Genomic DNA, 18638 nt, shown 5'->3' on the forward strand with positions numbered 1-18638 from the left:
ACTTCAGTATTGTTATAGGCTACACATGGGGTATACGCCCGCTGACGAGTGCCTGCGACGTACCGCCTGTGAGGGGCTTAACAAATTAATTTGGACTCTGGTGTCGCTGGGAAGTGTCAGCGAAGCTTTCTTCTTTAACAAAATTGTTCCTCATGAAGTCACATCTTACGCAAAGAGTTTGAAACACCCTGTAAGCAAGGGGCAGTCATGTACTATTACTTATTACTACGGGAAACTGAATTTACGTAATTAATTTTGCGTTTCTTTGTAGATACACGTCCGCAGTGCTTGTGTACATTAAAATATCCGCGCCACAGTACCGTAGTACGCCGGTTAAGAGAGCCATCACAAAATGGCGCCGAGAAATATCGTTCGGGATTCGCTCTTGGCAGCAGCGGAAATGTTGCAGAAGAAAACTACTGCGAAAGTACAGCACATGTGCGGGCGGTCACGATAGTATAGCCGGATGGAGCACCCACAGACGTGGTTACAGAAAAAATTTTAACGGAACGTGTTGTGATCTCCTGAGGCAAAACTCGAGTGTGTGTTTGCGGGCCCAGCTTGGTTCCGTGCCGCAGCCCAGTCCATCACTGCCTGCGGGTCTCGCCGTCTTCCTAACACCACCAGGCGACGCGGCTAAGGCTGATCCTCAACAAGCCTCAAACTGCGTCACGCCAGAGCCCGACGCTGCCTCACTCCAGTCGCGTGCCGTGACTTTCGTCGACGGCTGCAGTCGTTTAATTGTCACGCCAGCTCTTTACGCCTACGCCGAAATGTTTGGAGCGTTGCGCCCGCGAGACTACTTTGCTCATCACAGCAGATGTCGAGGCAGCAGGTCCACCTTACATTCGCCACGTCACGTCAGCAGTGAAGGCAGTTTAACGTGAGACAGCTGACGCCAGAAAAGTTTCTCCCACGGGCCTCCTAACACCGGGGGAATTTACGTAACTGCCATTCTCTTTGGAACTGAACTCACAAGGTGCCGTCTGTCGCGGCAAAGAGCCTGTCACAAACTTCGTAGTCGTCGGTTTTAGAATTATCTGTGGTGGAGACAGGAAAAATACAGAAAATGTATAATCAATTTATTTTCACTGGCACACTACAAGAGCAGTATATATAGTTTGATCTGAAACGCGATGTGTTACAACTTAACTACACTCCTGGAAATTGAAATAAGAACACCGTGAATTCATTGTCCCAGGAAGGGGAAACTTTATTGACACATTCCTGGGGTCAGATACATCACATGATCACACTGACAGAACCACAGGCACATAGACACAGGCAACAGAGCATGCACAATGTCGGCACTAGTACAGTGTATATCCACCTTTCGCAGCAATGCAGGCTGCTATTCTCCCATGGAGACGATCGTAGAGATGCTGGATGTAGTCCTGTGGAACGACTTGCCATGCCATTTCCACCTGGCGCCTCAGTTGGACCAGCGTTCGTGCTGGACGTGCAGACCGCGTGAGACGACGCTTCATCCAGTCCCAAATATGCTCAATGGGGGAAAGATCCAGAGATCTTGCTGGCCAGGGTAGTTGACTTACACCTTCTAGAGCACGTTGGGTGGCACGGGATACATGCGGACGTGCATTGTCCTGTTGGAACAGCAAGTTCCATTGCTGGTCTAGGAATGGTAGAACGATGGGTTCGATGACGGTTTGGATGTACCGTGCACTATTCAGTGTCCCCTCGACGATCACTCCCCTCGACGATCACCAGTGGTGTACAGCCAGTGTAGGAGATCGCTCCCCACACCATGATGCCGGGTGTTGGCCCTGTGTGCCTCGGTCGTATGCAGTCCTGATTGTGGCGCTCACCTGCACGGCGCCAAACACGCATACGACCATCATTAGCACCAAGGCAGAAGCGACTCTCATCGCTGAAGACGACACGTCTCCATTCGTCCCTCCATACACGCCTGTCGCGACACCACTGGAGGCGGGCTGCACGATGTTGGGGCGTGAGCGGAAGACGGCCTAACGGTGTGCTGGACCGTAGCCCAGCTTCATGGAGACGGTTGCGAATGGTCCTCGCCGATACCCCAGGAGCAACAGTGTCCCTAATTTGCTGGGAAGTGGCGGTGCGGTCACCTACGGCACTGCGTAGGATCCTACTAGTCTTGGCGTGCATCCGTGCGTCGCTGCGGTCCGGTCCCTGGTCGACGGGCACGTGCACCTTACGCCGACCACTGGCGACAACATCGATGTACTGTGGAGACCTCACGCCCCACGTGTTGAGCAATTCGACGGTACGTCCACCCGGCCTCCCGCATGCCCACTATACGCCCTCGCTCAAAGTCCGTCAACTGCACATACGGTTCACGTCCACGCTGTCGCGGCATGATACCAGTGTTAAAGACTGCGATGGAGCTCCGTATGCCACGGCAAACTGGCTGACACTGACGGTGGCGGTGCACAAATGCTGCGCAGCTAGCGCCATTCGACGGCCAACACCGCGGTTCCTGGTGTGTCCGCTGTGCCGTGCGTGTGATCATTGCTTGTACAGCCCTCTCGCAGTGTCCGGAGCAAGTATGGTGGGTCTGACACACCGGTGTCAATGTGTTCTTTTTTCCATTTCCAGGAGTGTATATCCGCAAGAGAGACGTAGATAATAGCTTTCGAAAGAAAGATTCCTGTCAGACCTCAAATAATAATAAACGAGAGAATCTTTAAACAAGTATCCCCATTAAATTATCGAGGATATGGTATTAGTTTTAATTATGGCAAAGATATTGAGAAGAAGGTTAATAACAATCAAGCTATCTGCAAAACAGTTGGAAAAACCTTGGAATTCAAAACAAGAAAATGTCACCAATAAAATTCTGTAAAGTAATTGCTCTATCTATTCTTATATACGGTTCCGAATCGTGGAAAATAAGAAAAAACGAAGAATCATATACGCCAGCAGCAGAAATGAAGTTCATGAAATATGTCAGGGAATGCAATAAATGGTCAAATAAGGAAAGAAACAATAACATCACATTTAAAAATCTTTCCAGTTAATGATAACATAGAAAAGAATAGAATTCAATGGAAGAAGGATCGCCAGCCGGTGTGGCCGAGCGGTTCTAGGCGTTTCAGTCTTGAACCGCGCGACCGCTACGGTCGCAGATTCGAATCCTGCATCGGGCGTGGATGTGTGTAATGTCCTTAGGTTAGTTAGATTGAAGTAGTTCTACATTCTAGGGGACTGATGACTTCAGATGTTAAGGCTCATAGTGCTCAGAACTATTTGAACCATTTGGAAGAAGGATCATGTTGATAGCATTGCAGAAAATAGGCTTCCAAAGAGGATAATGAATTATCTCTCGATTGGAAAAAGAGAACTTAGTCGACGACGTAATAGAACAACGAATGAATGATAGAGACCGGAACAAGCGACTAGAATACCTATTCCTTGGAAGAAGACGATTACAGGTTTCGCAGCCGTGATACTGAAGATTTGATGGGAGGACTGGCTAACTAATGAGGAGGTATGGCACCGGATTGGGGCGAAAAGAAGTTTATCGCACAGATTGATTAAAACAAAGGATCGGTTGAGTGGATACATCCAGCTATATCAGGGAATCGTCACTTCAGTATTTCAGATAGGTGCGTGAGGTAAAATGTATAGAGGTAGATCAGTGCGCTGCTACAGAAAGCAGGTTAAGACAGAGGAACATGATTGAACAGAAGAGGCTCGTATGATGAGCTGCGTCAGATCTGCCTTCGGTTTGAAGACAACAACAAAAACAACAACGTAACACTCTTACATTAATTATGTTCTTCTCGGAAAGCTTCTGTATGGCGGCATCTGATGAGCCAGCTATCTCTCCCTCTCTCACTCTCTATCTCTTCTTTAAATTTACAGTCTACTAACTTTTTTATGTTAACCTCCATCTTTCCCTGCTTGGTACTACTCCTTTTATCTCTACACCCAATATCTCTATAGTTTGTTTACATTTCTTAGCCTTTATTTGCTTCTACTAATTTACCCCTCTCCTTCTCCTTCCAGAGCCGAGTGCCATATCGTAAGTTCCACTAACCTATCCGTGTCCGATTTAAGAGTGCCAAGATCATGTAGAATTGTTGAACTATTCAGCAATCTGTATCGTATTTCTTTTCGTCATATGTATCATTTTACTTCAGCGTAAATAATGACTTCTTAAAAACAATTATTTCAAAAAAGTGAACACGAGAACACGTCGCGCTGGACAACATTGTCGACATAACCCACTCAAACAGCCCATCACAGTTGGCTGTTATTATACGAGCTCCTCGTTCAGGCCCTGAGGGCTCAAGGTACCCCCAACCTGCCTCACTCTCATGCTTTGTTTAGTGGTGTCATGCGGATGCATGTGGTTACCACACCTCGCTCCCGGCCATTTTGTTGACAGTGGAGCCGCTGTTTCTTATTCAAGTAGCTCCTCCATTAGCATCACGAGGGAGAGTGGACACCATGTGATCCTTCCCCCAAGGAAAGTTCAACGGCTGTTCCAGAAATCGTATCCGGGACCTTTGCATGGCAGCCGTCTACGATGACTCCTCAGCTGCAAAGACGAACTATCTCCAATCATCTCCCTTCAAGTAACGAGAGAAACCACTGTCTAAAAAGACCTCTCCATCATGAGATAGAAATAAAAGTGGACTACAGTGGAACACTTGGCTTAATTTGTAACACGCTAAATGAAATTTAATGAAACAGAAATACATCGACAGTATTCTACAAACGTTATAAATTCACTCAGTATATGGTAATTCCCTTTAATACCAGAGCATTAAAACTACTGCACTACAATTTGCACGTAATACTGAACTGTTATTTTCATTTCAAAACTAACAACTGTCAACGTTTTTCCGCAAACAAAAGTCAGCTCGCGATGCGGGATCCCCGACAGTGCGCTGTTCGTTGCCTATACTATTATGCATAAAACCACTTTTTGCCGTAAGGTCTCCCACAGATTTCTTTGTCTACTTATTCTATTTCTATTTTTTAATTTCGTACTTTATCTGCCCGCATTAGCGGCCGAAGACTTCCGGCATAAGAAGTCAACCTCATTATGCCAACGGCCTTGTCAAAGAGGGCGGAGGAGCGGATAGAGTTTCAGGGCACTCTCTTGTCCTAGGGGTGGGAAATTGCCCCTAAAGGCGGAAGAATCAGCAATGATCAACGACATGAGGATGCAGAAGGCAATGGAAACCACTGCATTAAAGACACGTAACGTGTATCCACAGGACATGTGGCCTGTATTGGAAGAAGTGTCATAATGATCTCTCCATTGGCAAAAGATTCCGGAATAGTCCCGCATTCGGATCTCCGGGAGGGAACTGCCAAGGGGGAGGTTATCATGAGAAAAAGGTTGAATAATCAACGAAAGGATAACGTTCTACGAGTCGGGGCGTGGAATGTCAGAAGCTTGAACGTGGTAGGGAAACTAGAAAATCTGAAAAGGGAAATGCAAAGGCTCAATCTAGATATAGTAGGGGTTAGTGAAGTGGAAGGAAGACAAGGATTTCTGGTCAGATGAGTATCGGGTAATATCAACAGCAGCAGAAAATGGTATAACAGGTGTAGGATTCGTTATGAATAGGAAGGTAGGGCAGAGGGTGTGTTACTGTGAACAGTTGAAAGGTGGCTACACTGAGCCACAGCGCCAGAGATTGCGCCAAAGAGTATTATTCCGCCGCCTCCACTGGCAGTGCTTGTCGAGAACTCGTAGTAGACAGTGCTTGCTGAGATGTCGTAGTGAAAAGTTCTTGTCGAGAAGTCGTAGTGGAGAGTGCTTGTTCCATGTTTTATGCAGTTGTTTGATGGGATAGACAGCAGATGTTGTTCCAATGGAGATATTGCAATGATCAGAGTGCTTTTCGTCAATATATATTTTTTCATTATTTCAGTGTCTTAAATAATGCGTCATTACAGGTTTGGTCAACAAAGCATCTGGCTTGTGTTCTTGTATTAGAGTGTAATTCTGGTTTTCTTGCGCAATGATAGTATTTCTATTTTTTTTAATTACTTCAGTATAAATGGTATTTAAAATTTCTTGTCTTGTTGAAGAAGAACCGTGCCAGATGTGTACGTTGAATCACACTCCCACACACAGAACAATTACACTTGTGTTTTGGTTTCGTAGGTTTTATAGTTGCTGGGGACTTAATTAATTAATTGTGTTAACGAAAATTTTCTTTCATTCTTTGTTGTTACTCTATGCAGTCAGATTGCGTACTAAAACTAGTCAGGGCCAACCGTTTACGAGACTTCGTAATCGGATATACAGCAGCTACAAAAAAATTTAAAAAGAATTTGCATTTCATATTTATATAATTAAGCCCCCATGCACAGTTGTTGTGACCGGGTTGTTCTGATCAGAATCGACAGCAGACCAACACCGACAACGATAGTTCAGGCATACATGCCGACGTCGCAAGCTGAAGATGAACAGATAGAGAAAGTGTATGTGGATATTGAAAGGGTAATGCAGTATGTAAAGGGGGACGAAAATCTAATAGTCATGGGCGACTGGAATGCAGTTGTAGGGGAAGGAGTAGAAGAAAAGGTTACAGGAGAATATGGGCTTGGGACAAGGAATGAATGAGGAGAAAGACTAATTGAGTTCTGTAACAAGTTTCAGCTAGTAATAGTGAATACCCTGTTCAAGAATCACAAGACGAGGAGGTATATTTGGAAAAGGCCGGGAGATACGGGACGATTTCAATTAGATTACATCATGGTCAGACAGAGATTCCGAAATCAGATACTGGATTTTAAGGCGTACCCAGGAGCAGATATAGACTCAGATCACAAAATAGTAGTGATGAAGAGTAGGCTGAAGTTCGAGACATTAGTCAGGAAGAATCAATACGCAAAGAAGTGGGATACGGAAGTACTAAGGAATGACGAGATACGTTTGAAGTTCTCTAACGCTATAGATACAGCAATAAGGAATAGCGCAGTAGGCAGTACAGTTGAAGAGGAATGGACATCCCTAAAAAGGGCCATCACAGAAGTTGGGAAGGAAAACATAGGTACAAAGAAGGTATCGGGGAAGAAACCATGGGTAACAGAAGAAATACTTCAGTTGATTGATGAAAGGAGGAAGTACAAACATGTTCCGGGAAAATCAGGAATACAGAAATACAAGTCGCTGAGGAATGAAATAAATAGGAAGTGCAGGGAAGCTAAGACGAAATGGCTGCAGGAAAAATGTGAAGACATCGAAAAAGATATGATTCTCGGAAGGACAGACTCAGCATACAGGAAAGTCAAAACAACCTTTGGTGACATTAAAAGCAACGGTGGTAACATTAAGAGTGCGACGGGAATTCCACTGTTAAATGCAGAGGAGAGAGCTGATAGGTGGAAAGAATACATTGAAAGCCTCTATGAGGATGAAGATTTGTCTGATGTGATAGAAGAAGAAACAGGAGTCGATTTAGAAGAGATAGGGGATCCCGTATTAGAATCGGAATTTAAAAGAGCTTTGGAGGACTTACGGTCAAATAAGGCAGAAGGGATAGATAACATTCCATCAGAATTTCTAAAATCATTGGGGGAAGTGGTAACAAAACGACTATTCACGTTGGTGTGTAGAATATATGAGTCTGGCGACATACCATCTGACTTTCGGAAAAGCATCATCCACACAATTCCGAAGACGGCAAGAGCTGACAAGTGCGAGAATTATCGCACAATCAGCTTAACAGCTCATGCATCGAAGCTGCTTACAAGAATAATATACAGAAGAATGGAAAAGAAAATTGTGAATGCGCTAGGTGACGATCAGTTTGGCTTTATGAAAAGTAAAGGGACGAGAGAGGCAATTCTGACGTTACGGCTAATAATGGAAGCAAGGCTAAAGAAAAATCAAGACACTTTCATAGGATTTGTCGACCTGGAAAAAGCGTTCGACAATATAAAATGGTGCAAGCTGTTCGAGATTCTGAAAAAAGTAGGGGTAAGCTATAGGGAGAGACGGGTCATATACGATGTGGACAACAACCAAGAGGGAATAATAAGAGTGGACGATCAAGAACGAAGTGCTCGTATTAAGAAGGGTGTAAGACAAGGCTGTAGCCTTTCGTCCCTACTATTCAATCTGTACATCGAGGAAGCAATGATGGAAATAAAAGAGAGGTTCAGGAGTGGAATTAAAATACAAGGTGAAAGGATATCAATGATACGATTCGCTGATGACATTGCTATCCTGAGTGAAAGTGAAGAAGAATTAAATGATCTGCTGAACGGAATGAACAGTCTAATGAGTACACAGTATGGTTTGAGAGTAAATCGGAGGGAGACGAAGGTAATGAGAAGTAGTAGAAATGAGAACAGCGAGAAACTTAACATCAGGATTCATGGTCACGAAGTCAATGAAGTTAAGGAATTCTGCTACCCAGGCAGTAAAATAACCAATGACGGAAGGAGCAAGGAGGACATCAAAAGCAGACTCTCTATGGCAAAAAAGGTATTTCTGGCCAAGAGAAGTCTACTAATATCAAATACCGGCCTTAATTTGAGGAAGAAATTTCTGAGGATGTACGTCTGGAGTACAGCATTGTATGGTAGTGAAACATGGACTGTGGGAAAACCGGAACAGAAGAGAATTGAAGCATCTGAGATGTGGTGCTATAGGCGAATGTTGAAAATTAGGTGGACTGATAAGGTAAGGAATGAGGATGTTCTACGCAGAATCGGAGAGGAAAGGAATATGTGGAAAACACTGATAAGGTGAAGGGACAGGATGATAGGACATCTGCTAAGACATGAGGGAATGACTTCCATGGTACTAGAGGGAGCTGTAGAGGGCAAAATCTGTAGAGGAAGACAGAGATTGGAATACGTCAAGCAAATATAATTGAGAACGTAGGTTGCAAGTGCTACTCTGAGATGAAGAGGTTAGCACAGGAAAGGAATTCGTGGCGGGCCGCATCAAACCAGTCAGTAGACTGATGACAAAAAAAAAAGTCTTTGTGTACTGTTGCACTTTCTTCTACTATCACTGTATCACTGGAGGAAGTAGCAACGAAGCGACTGTACAAACTGGTGTGAAACTTGAGATCCATCATCAGACAATCGGGTAAATATCATCTACACAATCCCGAAGATGGAAAGACAGGTAATCGTTAGAACTATCGCACAATCAGTTTAACAAAAATGGCTCTGAGCACTATGGGACTTAACAGCTGTGGTCATCAGTCCCCTAGAACTTAGAACTACTTAAACCTAACTAACCTAAGGACATCACACACATCCATGCCCGAGGCAGCATTCGAACCTGCACGGTTCCGGACTGCGCGCCTAGAACCGCGAGACCACCGCGGCCGGCTCAGTTTAACAGCTTACACACTGACTTGACGAGTCATACATTATGAGCACTGCCCACCGCGACTTCGATGCCGCCTGGTGGCATTGAAGGCCCGTGACCTCGTAAATGAAAATTATTTAAGCGGAACAGACATGGACGGTGGATCACCATAGCGAAGATATGAGTGCAAATGGGGATATGCAATGAGATAAACGACTTTAACAAAGGGTAGATTATTACGCGGGACTTGTGAACGAGTGTGTCGAAAACGGCGAAGCTGGTGACTGTTGACGTACTCCTGTCGTGAGCATCTACGTAAAGGGATCGGAGGACTACCACTAGGCGCTATATGGTTGCATGTCCACGGAAGCTTGTCTGCTCTGAAACGAAGGATAGATGGCGATCTGTGACATCTCTGCCGAAAGAGCACAATGCTGATGCAGCACAAGTGTCTCGGAGCACATCGTTCATCGTACACTGCTCAACACGGAGCTCCGCTGCACACCACACCTAAGTCTTCACATACTGACCCAACGACATCGTCTATTAGGACTGCAGTGGGTGCGAGACCATCGGAATTCGACCCTCAATCAATGGAAACATGTCAGCTCTTCGAATGAACCACATTTTTGGTACACTAGGTCGATGGTCGTCTTTACAAGCGTCTCATCGAGATGGACGGTGGCTCTAAACGTGCAGCGGGCCACGGACAAAGGCTAGTGTAAGAGTATTATGCTGTGGGAGATATTCCTTGCGCTTACCTTGGATCTGTGGCAGTTATAGAAGGCCCGCTGACAGCTGCGAACCGGCAGCATCCCTTCATGCTTGATGTCTTCCCCGACGGTGATCTCATGTTTCGGCAATATAATTGTCCCTGTCTCGTAGCCAGAACCGTGCTACAGGGGTTCGACGAGCATTACAGTGACCTCACGTTAATGTCTCGGCGTCCAAATTCGCCTGATATAACCTGATGGAATCTATCCAAGCCGCTAGCGGACTCCCATCTCCACGTACGCATGTTAGCCGCTTGTTATATATGCGAATTACATGACCTGTTCATCTTATGACACACACTTCTACAAAACTGCCAACGAACTGTCGTATCCATGATACGCAGAATCACTGATGTATTTCGTTCCAGAGACGGACAGACAAGCTATTAAGCATGTGGTCACAATGTTTTGGCTCGTCAGTGTATATCCTGATTACAGACAACCGTAATATACAGAAGAATGATAAAAAATTGAGACTATGTTAGAAAACGATCGCTTTTTGTATCGGAAACGTAGAGGCACCTGGGAGGCACTTCTGACATTGCGCACCACAGTGGAAGCAAAACTTCAGAAAATCAAGACACGTTCATACGAGTTGGCATAATAAAAGTATTCGATGGTGAAAAATGTTGCATGATGTCCAAAATTCTCATGAAAACAAAAACAGGGTCTCCCATAGACGAATAAGGTTTAGTGCTACACTACTGGCCATTAAAATTGCTACACCTCGAAGATGACATGCTACACACGCGAAATTTAACCGACAGGAAGACGATGCTGTGATATGCAAATGATTAGTTTTCCAAAGCATTCACACTAGCTTGGCGCCGGTGGTGACACCTGGAACGTGCTGACATAAAGAAAGTTTCCAACAGATTTCTCATACACAAACAGCAGATGACCGGCGTTGTCTGGTCAAACGTTGTTGTGATGCCTCGTGTAAGGAGGAGAAATGCGTACCATGACGTTTCCGACTTTGATAAAGGTCGGATTGTAGGGTATCGAGATTGCGGTTTATCGTATCGCGACATTGCTGCTTGCGTTGGTCGAGATCCAATGACTGTTAGCAGGATATGGAATCGGTGGGTTCAGGAGGGTAATACGGAACGCCGTGCTGGATCCCAACGGCCTCGTATCACGAGCTGTCGTGATGACAGGCATCTTATTCGCATGGCTGCAACGGATCGTGCAGCCACGTCTCGATCCCTCAGTCAACAGATGGGGACGTTTGCAAGACAACAACCATCTGCACGAACAGTTCGACGACGTTTGCAGCAGCATGGGCCATCAGCTCGGAGTCCAATGGTGCGTTTACCCTTGACGCTGCATCACAGACAGGAGCGCCTGCGATGGTGTACTCAACGACGAACCTGGGTGCACGAATGGCAAAACGTCATTTTTTCGGATGAATCCAGGTTCTGTTTACAGTATCATGGTGGTCGCATCCGTGTTTGTTGACATCGCGGTGAACGCACATTGGAAGCGGGTATTCGTCATCCCCATACTGGCGTATCACTCGGCGTGATGGTATGGGGTGCCATTGGTTACACGTCTCGGTCACCTCTTGTTCGCATTGACGGCACTTTGAACAGTGGACGTTACATTTCAGATGTGTTACGACCCGTGGCTCTACCCTTCGTTCGATCCTTGCGAAACCCTACATTTCAGCAGGATAATGCACGACCGCATGTTGCAGGTCCTGTACGGGCTTTTCTGGATACGGAAAATGTTCGACTGCTGCCCTGGCCATCACATTCTCCAGATCTCTCACCAATTGAAAACCTCTGGTCAATGGTGGCCGAGCAACTGGCTCGTCACAATACGCCAGTCACTACTCTTGATGAACAGTGGTATCGTGTTGAAGCTACATGGGCAGCTGAACCTGTACACGCCATCCAAGCTCTGTTTGACTCAATGCCCAGGCGCATCAAGGCCGTTATTACGGCCAGAGGTGGTTGTTCTGGGTACTGATTTCTCAGGATCTATGCACCCATGTAATCACATGTCAGTTCTAGTATAATATATTTGTCCAATGAATACTCGTTTATCATCTGCATTTTTTTCTTGGTGTTTGCAATTTTAATGGCCAGTAGTGTATATACAAGATCCAACAGAGGTGAATAAGAATTGAAGACAAAGAACAAAGTGCTCGGATTAAAAATGGTGTAATACAGAGATCCAGTTTTTCGCATCTAGTAGTCAGTGTATAGACAGAAGAAGCAATGATGGAAATAAAAGAAAGGTTCAAGAGTGCGATTGAAATTCACAGAGAAAGGATTTCAATGATAAGATCCGCTGATGATAATGGTATCCTGACAGCTAGCAGCACTACTCTCAGTTTTCAGATGCGAAGCGCTGACGCCTGCAGGCGCAAACAGTAGTCTTCTATATGGCTTGATGAAACTTCCTGGGAGATTAAAACTGTGTGTCGGACCGATACTCGAACTTGGGACCTTTGCCTTTCGCGGGCAAGTGCTCTGCCATCTAAGCTACCCAAGCACGACTCACGCCCCGTCCTCACAGCTTCACTTCTGCCAGTACCTCGTCTCCTATCTCATATGGCTTGATGTTTACAATCACTGACTTCATTACTGTGATTAGCAACCATTATAAGTCTAGGGTCAAAAACATGACTGTAACACTGATTAATGTAATTTAGGTAATAAAATGAGATGTGTCAAGCAGGGAATGGACTGACGCCTCTCTCCCTGACGGTAAAGGCAGTGCCGCAAAGTTCCATTATAGCCACAGTTAGTTCTCAGCAGTTTCTTCCCAAAAATATTCGATCCTCCCACTTATGTAGATGACCTAGTTTCTGTGAGATATGTCCAGACTGTTTACTGAATGTGGTCTTGCACAGACATGATGGTTTGGGTAGCACTGCATGGTTACCTCATAGCCAAACTTCCTAGGTGTTCTTCATTCCAAAAAACGTGAACCGTCCTACTTAGGTGGACAAGGAAAACCTGCTTGCTGTGAGACACGTTCAGAGTACTTACAAGGTACAGCCTGTGTATATACCTCATATCTGAGGCTGTGCTGCGTTGTTGGGTTGGGTTGTTTGGGGGAAGAGACCAAACTGCGAGGTCATTGGTTCATCGGTTTACGCAAGGACGGAGAAGGAAGTCGGCCGTGCCCGTTCAAAGGAACCATCTCGGCATTTGCCTGGAGCGATTTAGGGAAATGACGGAAAACCTAAATCAGGATGGCCGGACGCGGGATTGAACCGTCGTCCTCCCGAATGCGAGTCCAGGGTGCTAACCAGTGAGGCACCTCGCTCGGTGCTGCATTGTTCCCCTTATAGTCAGAGTTTCCAGCAATTTCTTCCCAACGATATCTAGCCCTCTCACTTATGTGGGCAAACCTCACCCTGTTTCTGTGACAGACTGCCTAGTGGCATGGCCCATGCACAGACCTGATCGTGTAGGCAGTGATGTATTGTTGCTCTTACAGACAGACTTCCGAATTATTTCAAAGACTCAGCCCTCCTACTTTGGTAGACAAGCCCTCCCCAATTTCTATGAGACACGTCCAGACTGCTCATTGGCCATGGATTTTTCAAAGACCTCGTGGTTGAGGCTGTGCGTTATTGCTCTCCTCAGAGCTCCCAGCAGGACTTTAACCCGCGTCCAGTCTTTTGAGATCATCACAGAAGGCTTGCGGTACTCACGGTGCAGATCGAGACGGATGGTGGCCTCTCGCGGCTCAGCCAGCCGCGTGTTGGTCGCCTGGCAGGTGAAGGCGGCGCCCAGGTCGCCGCGCGCCACCGCGCGGAACGTCAGCCTGTTCTCGATGACGTCACCCGCGTTCTTCTCGCACTCCTCGTCCAGCACCTCGCCGTCCAGTAGCCAGCGCACCCTCGGCTCCGGCTTGCCTGCCACACGAAACACACACCCGTCAGTCTTCTTTGATCTTGAGCTAAAAATAACCTGCAATTTCACTTTACGACCTAAAGTGAGCAACTTTCCACCTCGTACCGTCTGATACAACTTGTTAAACAAACATTTTCACCACCACATACTAAGCTAGATAGTTCTGCACCCATATTCAACACACACACCACGCAAGCCACCATACTGTCTACGTCAGAAGGTGCTCTGCTCGTCATTCTCTATCGTTTTTGTGTGTCTATCCTTTGACTGATGGTCTGTGGGACTTCACCCGTTCACTTGCGTAATAAAGTGAAACTCCTAGTGCCGTCATTTTAATATTCTTTTATTATACTGCAATCAATGTCAGTGACTCGGTACACCATCTTCAGGCCTTAACCGACGCAGAGGGGGTGAACTCCAGTCGTACACACGATCCCATCAGTGGACAACATCTATGAATACTGTAACAGTGATCTTGTGTCTGCAACATTTAACTACCAACTACAGACACAACATCGCTGTTACAGTATTCTGCAGAAGCCGGTTCATAGATGTTGCCCACTGATGGGATCGTGTATACGACTGGAGCTCACCACTTCGGCGTCGATTAAGGCCTGAAGACTGTGTACTGAGACATTGAAACTGGTTGTAATATAATAGAATAACATCAAAACTCTATTTCCAAAATGAGATTTTCACTCTGCACTGATATGAAACTTCGTGGCAGATTAAAACTGTGTGCCAGACCGAGACTCGTAATCGGGACCTTTGCCTTTCACGGGCAAGTGCTCTACCATCTGAGCTACCCAAGCACGACTCACGCCCCGTGCTCACAGCTTCACTTCCGCCAGTACCTCGTCTCCTACCTTCCAAACTTTACAGAAACTCTCCTGTGAACTTTGCAGAACTAGCACTCCTGAAAGAAAGGATATTGCGGAGACATGGCTTAGCGACAGCTTGGGGGATGTTTCCAGAATGAGATTTTCACTCTGCAGTGGAGTGTGCGCTGATATGAAACTTCCTGGCAGATTAAAACTGTGTGCCGGACCGAGACTCGAACTCGGGATATTTGCCTTTCGCGAGCAAGTGCTCTACCAACTGAGCTGAAGCTGTGAGGACGGGGCATGAGTCGTGCTTAGGTATCTCAGTTGGTAGAGCACTTGCCCGCGAAAGGCGAAGGTCTCGAGTTCGAGTCTCGGTCCGGCACACAGTTTTAATTTGCCAGAATTTTCATCAAAACGATATGTAAGTTAGTGGCAGCAGAATTTTCTTGTAGACAGTATTAAATGCCTGATCTATGAACTTCGTCCATAATGTTTCGCGAATAAGAAGGTCTTGTTCCTCCAGGGAGTCTCATTTTACGTCACGGAGCGTTTTCATAACATTCGCAAGTGTATCAGATCTACAGATAACAAGTCTAGCAGTAGCTCTCTTAATCGTTCCTATGTCTTCCTTTAATCCGACCTGGTGAGGATCCCAAACACTCGAGCAGGACTCACGAATGGGTAGCAAATGGTTCAAATGGCTCTGAGCACTATGCGACTTAACTTCAGAAGTCATCATTCGCCTAGAACTTAGAACTAATTAAACCTAACTAACCTAAGGACATCACACACATCAATTCCCGAGGCAGGATTCGAACCTGCGACCGTAGCGACCACGCGGTTCCAGATTGAAGCGCCTAGAACCGCACGGCCACACCGGCCGGCGAATGGGTAGCACAAATGTCCTATATGCGGCCTCCTTTATAGATGAGCTACACTTTCATGAATTGTCGCAGTAAACTGAAGTCGACCAGTCCCCTCCCCTCAATCGACCTTAAGTGTTCGTTCGATTTCATATATAGCTTTACAATGTTACGCCTGAATATTCAATCGAGGTGACTGTCAACTAACACACCACTGATACTGTACAGTGTGGTGTCGTCTGAAGAGCGAGGTGCTAAAACATGGTCGGTACCTGTCGACGAGACCGAAAGTAAGCATAGTCGCTGCCAGACGCAACGACAAGTGAGTGGAGTCAGCATAGGCAGTCCCGTAAGGGTTCCCACACGCCACCGCATCAGCTCGCTTGCTTATGTCTGAGCACACCACCGCTCAGCCCAGTCTACAATCGTCGCCGAAAACGACAGCTTCATCTCCCTGCTGAGCCAGCAGTGCGATAGTTGTATTAGACAGGACTCTGAATAAGTGTTTATCGTCAACTGTACTCTGTGAGGAGTCACTAATATCTTGTTCTGTATCAAGTCATACGTTAATGTTTAGAGACAGAAATAAATATTCGTGACGTTACTGTGGACATGGATACTTACAATGTTGAGTTATTTATGTTGTTCGAAACTTCAAATGTGTGTGAAGTCTTATGGGACTTAACTGCTATGGTCATCAGTCCCTAAGCTTACACACTACTTAAATTATCCTAAGGGCAAACACACACACCCATGCCCGAGGGAGGACTCGAACCTCCGGCGGGTAAGTTGTTCAAGACATAATAAAGTGACCTACCATTTTATGTCTTGTAATGTCAACTGCGCCTCCGCCAGGAGTCAACCTAAGAACCCACCACTCTACCGATGAGGGCTAATTTGTCCAGTGCATAGGACTGATTCTCCTGCTAATCTTCATTGACTACCATTTTTCTACGTCCAGGCTAGCTGCCATTCATTACACAGAAGAAAAATTCTTCAAATCAACCCCCTAGCGTTATTCAGCGACTGCATAGTCCCCTTCACTTCACTGTCTTCAGAAACAGTCTCCCAGCTCACCCCGTCCATTAGATCTTTTATGTGCACAAGGGCCACGATTTCGCAAACGTGGAATTAGATTTCATTCTTCAAGCATCCAAGCATGGCGCAATTTCCACCCGTCGCCGCTACAGCATCAGGCGTGCTGGGAACCGAAAACGGCTGCAACTCTCATTACCCCAGAAGAGCCCTAGATGTAAATAGTACTAGCACACATATATGGACACACAATTGACCCACCTTTGTCTAAGTTATAACACTGTACCATGTGACATTTGATGGAATAACAATACACCGCGGCTCCCGCCGTCGGAGTTTCGAGTCCTCCCTCGGGCATGGGTGTGTGTGTTGTCTTTAGCGGAAGTTAGTTTAAGTTATATTAAGTAGTTTGTAAGCCTAGGGACCGATGACCTCAGCACTTTGGTCCCACAGGAGCTTACCACAGATTACAAAAAAAAAAAAAAATACATATTAACAGAAAGCCGACATTATGTTGCAGGAGACAGCACTAATCTGGCTTTTCTTATATCAAAACAGTCTGCACCAAAGTTTTGTTTAACTACGCCACCGGACGAGAAAAGTGAAGGACTCAGACGAAATGGTCGGATGTCAATGGAACTTCGTACACGTACAAGCCAACAGCAGTTATGTAAATAATTATAGTTGCAGTTACCTATTGCCTTCCAGACTGCATTAGTTTTGTGCGTGGCTTGGTATGATATACAAGGGGTGTGAACGGCGTCAGATAATGAGTCATCACTGTGAAGATCACGGAGATGCCACATACCTGTGTGAAACATCACTGTCAGTACCTGCCATAGTTTTAAACCGGCTTGATTTTGGGTCTCCATTTGGCCGGTTGGCTTAATTCTGCAATATCTAGCTTTTTTGGACACTTGATTATGATTGTGATCCAATGAGTAAGTGAGAGCGGGCGTACACATCATCAATATTATGGTCAACTACATAGGGGTATTCGTCACCAGGCTTCCGACTGACTATGTCTGAGCACCACAAGCGGGCATCGCCGTATTATACACCAAGCACATAATAACCCACCGCATGTGCACCTGCCGTGATGTAAGAACGAACGACCTCCCTGCCGCAATCTGCATCTTCCCACACCATTGGTCGCAGATTAGCTGCAACAGCCAGACTATGGATTTACCGTTCCATGCCTAGGCTGCCAGTCACTACTCTTGATGAACTGTGGTATAGTGTTGAAGCTGCATGGGCAGCTGTACCTGTACACGCCATCCAAGCTCAGTTTGAATCAATGCCCAGGCGTATCAAGATTTCACACACATTTGAAGATTTGAACAACATAAATAACTCAACGTTGTAAGTATCCATGTCCACAGTAACGTCATGAATATTTATTTCTGTCTCTAAACATTAACGTATGACTTGATACAGAAAAAGATATTAGTGACTTCTCACAGAATACAGTTGACGATAAACACTTATTCAGAGGCCTGTCTAATCCAACTATCGCACTGCTGGCTCAGCAGGGAGAGGAAACTGTCGTTTTCGGCGACGATTGAAGACTGGGCTGAGCGGAGGTGTGCTCAGACACCACGACACAAAGAGCTGCTTTTGGAGTGGTGTCATCATTTGGAATCGTGAACTCCTGTGTTCAGCGACGTCTCGCCGTTCTCCACCACCTAGGGTGGCCACTGTCAGTGAGAATGACGGGGACGTAGGAAAAGATACCATTCTTCCAATGTTTTAGGGAGGCACAGCTGTGTGACACCTGGCGTGATGGTGTGGGAAGCCATAGCGTTTGACCTACGGTCGCGATTGGTACTGAGTGAGGAAAGTCAGAGAGCACAGGAACATCTGAGCTGTTCTACAACTATCCAGTTCCACTGCTGGTGATGTGACTGTGAAGAGCCACTGTTAAACACTGTTCGTATTCAGCTAAAATAAAGTGTTGCAGAGGTCGAGCAGGACACTTC

General features: G+C 46.0%; 1 protein-coding gene across 1 annotated transcript in view; it reads right to left on the bottom strand.

Annotated features, from left to right (window-relative positions):
• Positions 1–18638, bottom strand: part of LOC124545656 (hemicentin-2-like) — a 421092-nt gene that overhangs the window by 145102 nt on the left and 257352 nt on the right. The window contains exon 4 of the mRNA XM_047124602.1: positions 13736–13939. Coding sequence (XP_046980558.1) covers positions 13736–13939 — 204 coding nt within the window. The remainder of the gene's footprint in view (positions 1–13735; positions 13940–18638) is intronic.

This window comes from Schistocerca americana, chromosome 8 (genome assembly GCF_021461395.2).
Source record: "Schistocerca americana isolate TAMUIC-IGC-003095 chromosome 8, iqSchAmer2.1, whole genome shotgun sequence".
NCBI lineage: Eukaryota > Metazoa > Arthropoda > Insecta > Orthoptera > Acrididae > Schistocerca > Schistocerca americana.